We start from the raw sequence: 1012 nt of genomic DNA, 5'->3' as shown, positions 1-1012 counted from the left end.
GTCAAGACTCTTCATACTCCTAAATACATGATTGTGTTTAACCTGGCTTTGACAGATTTGTGTGGGAGCACGGCTCTTATCCCAAAACTGTTGGACACATTTTTGTTTGACAGGAGATACATTGTTTATGAGGCATGCTTAAGTTATATGTTCTTTGTTTTATTCTTTGCAAGTTTGCAGTCATGGACGCTTGTCACGATGGCATTTGACAGATTTATGGCAATTTGCTTTCCTCTAAGGTATCATAGTATTGTGACTAAATCAGCTATTGCTGCAATGCTGCTGTTTGCGTGGGCCTTTTTATTTAGTTTTTTGTTATTCATTGTTAAGCTTATTGATCGTCTCTCCTTCTGTGGATCTTTGATCGTAAAGAGCTTTTTCTGTGATCATGGACCAGTATATCATCTGGCCTGTAATGACACATCTTTAAACCTCATACTCTCAGTTACCGCTATCACTATTATCATCTGTATTCCTCTTGTTTTAATAGCATTGACATATGTTTGCATTTCCATAGCACTGAGCAGGATTGCATCAGGAGAGGAACGACTCAAAGCATTTAAAACGTGCACTTCTCATCTGATTCTTGTGGCTCTTTTCTATCTACCACTTGTGGGTACCAACGTAGCTTCACTGGCCTCCTCCATCCATCCCAATGCGAGGATCATAAACTCCTCTTTGACACACACCATACCAGGTTTGCTCAATCCTATAATATACTCTTTAAAGACAGAAGAAGTGCTGAACTCTATTAAGAGGCTTAGCAAAAGATATAGGATCAACTACATAACCTCATCAAAAAAGGTGAACTCTTTAATGACCCATTAAGGGTGTTACAAAAGACAATTGTGTGTTTTCATTAAGTTGATACAATTATATTCATTCATCCTTAGACAATAATCTTATGTACAAAATAAAATCAGGGATTTCCAAATATAGTGAATTGCTGTGACTGCAGGCTTTTTTTTTTTTTTAAATAATTATTTCTGGGAAAAATACCAAACCATCTGCA

General features: G+C 36.8%; 1 protein-coding gene across 1 annotated transcript; it reads left to right on the top strand.

Moving 5' to 3' along the window:
• Positions 1–6: 6 nt before the first annotated feature.
• On the top strand, positions 7–804 carry LOC121963208 (olfactory receptor 51E2-like; the record flags this gene model as incomplete). The annotated part of the gene is made up of 1 exon (XM_042513530.1): positions 7–804. A coding segment is annotated over one exon (798 nt), but the record flags the coding sequence as incomplete, so codon positions are not given.
• Between the last annotated feature and the right edge of the window lie 208 nt (positions 805–1012).

Source organism: Plectropomus leopardus, unplaced genomic scaffold (assembly GCF_008729295.1).
Source record: "Plectropomus leopardus isolate mb unplaced genomic scaffold, YSFRI_Pleo_2.0 unplaced_scaffold10420, whole genome shotgun sequence".
In the NCBI taxonomy this organism is placed as follows: Eukaryota; Metazoa; Chordata; class Actinopteri; order Perciformes; family Serranidae; genus Plectropomus; species Plectropomus leopardus.
This window is presented reverse-complemented; position numbering and strand designations above follow the sequence as displayed.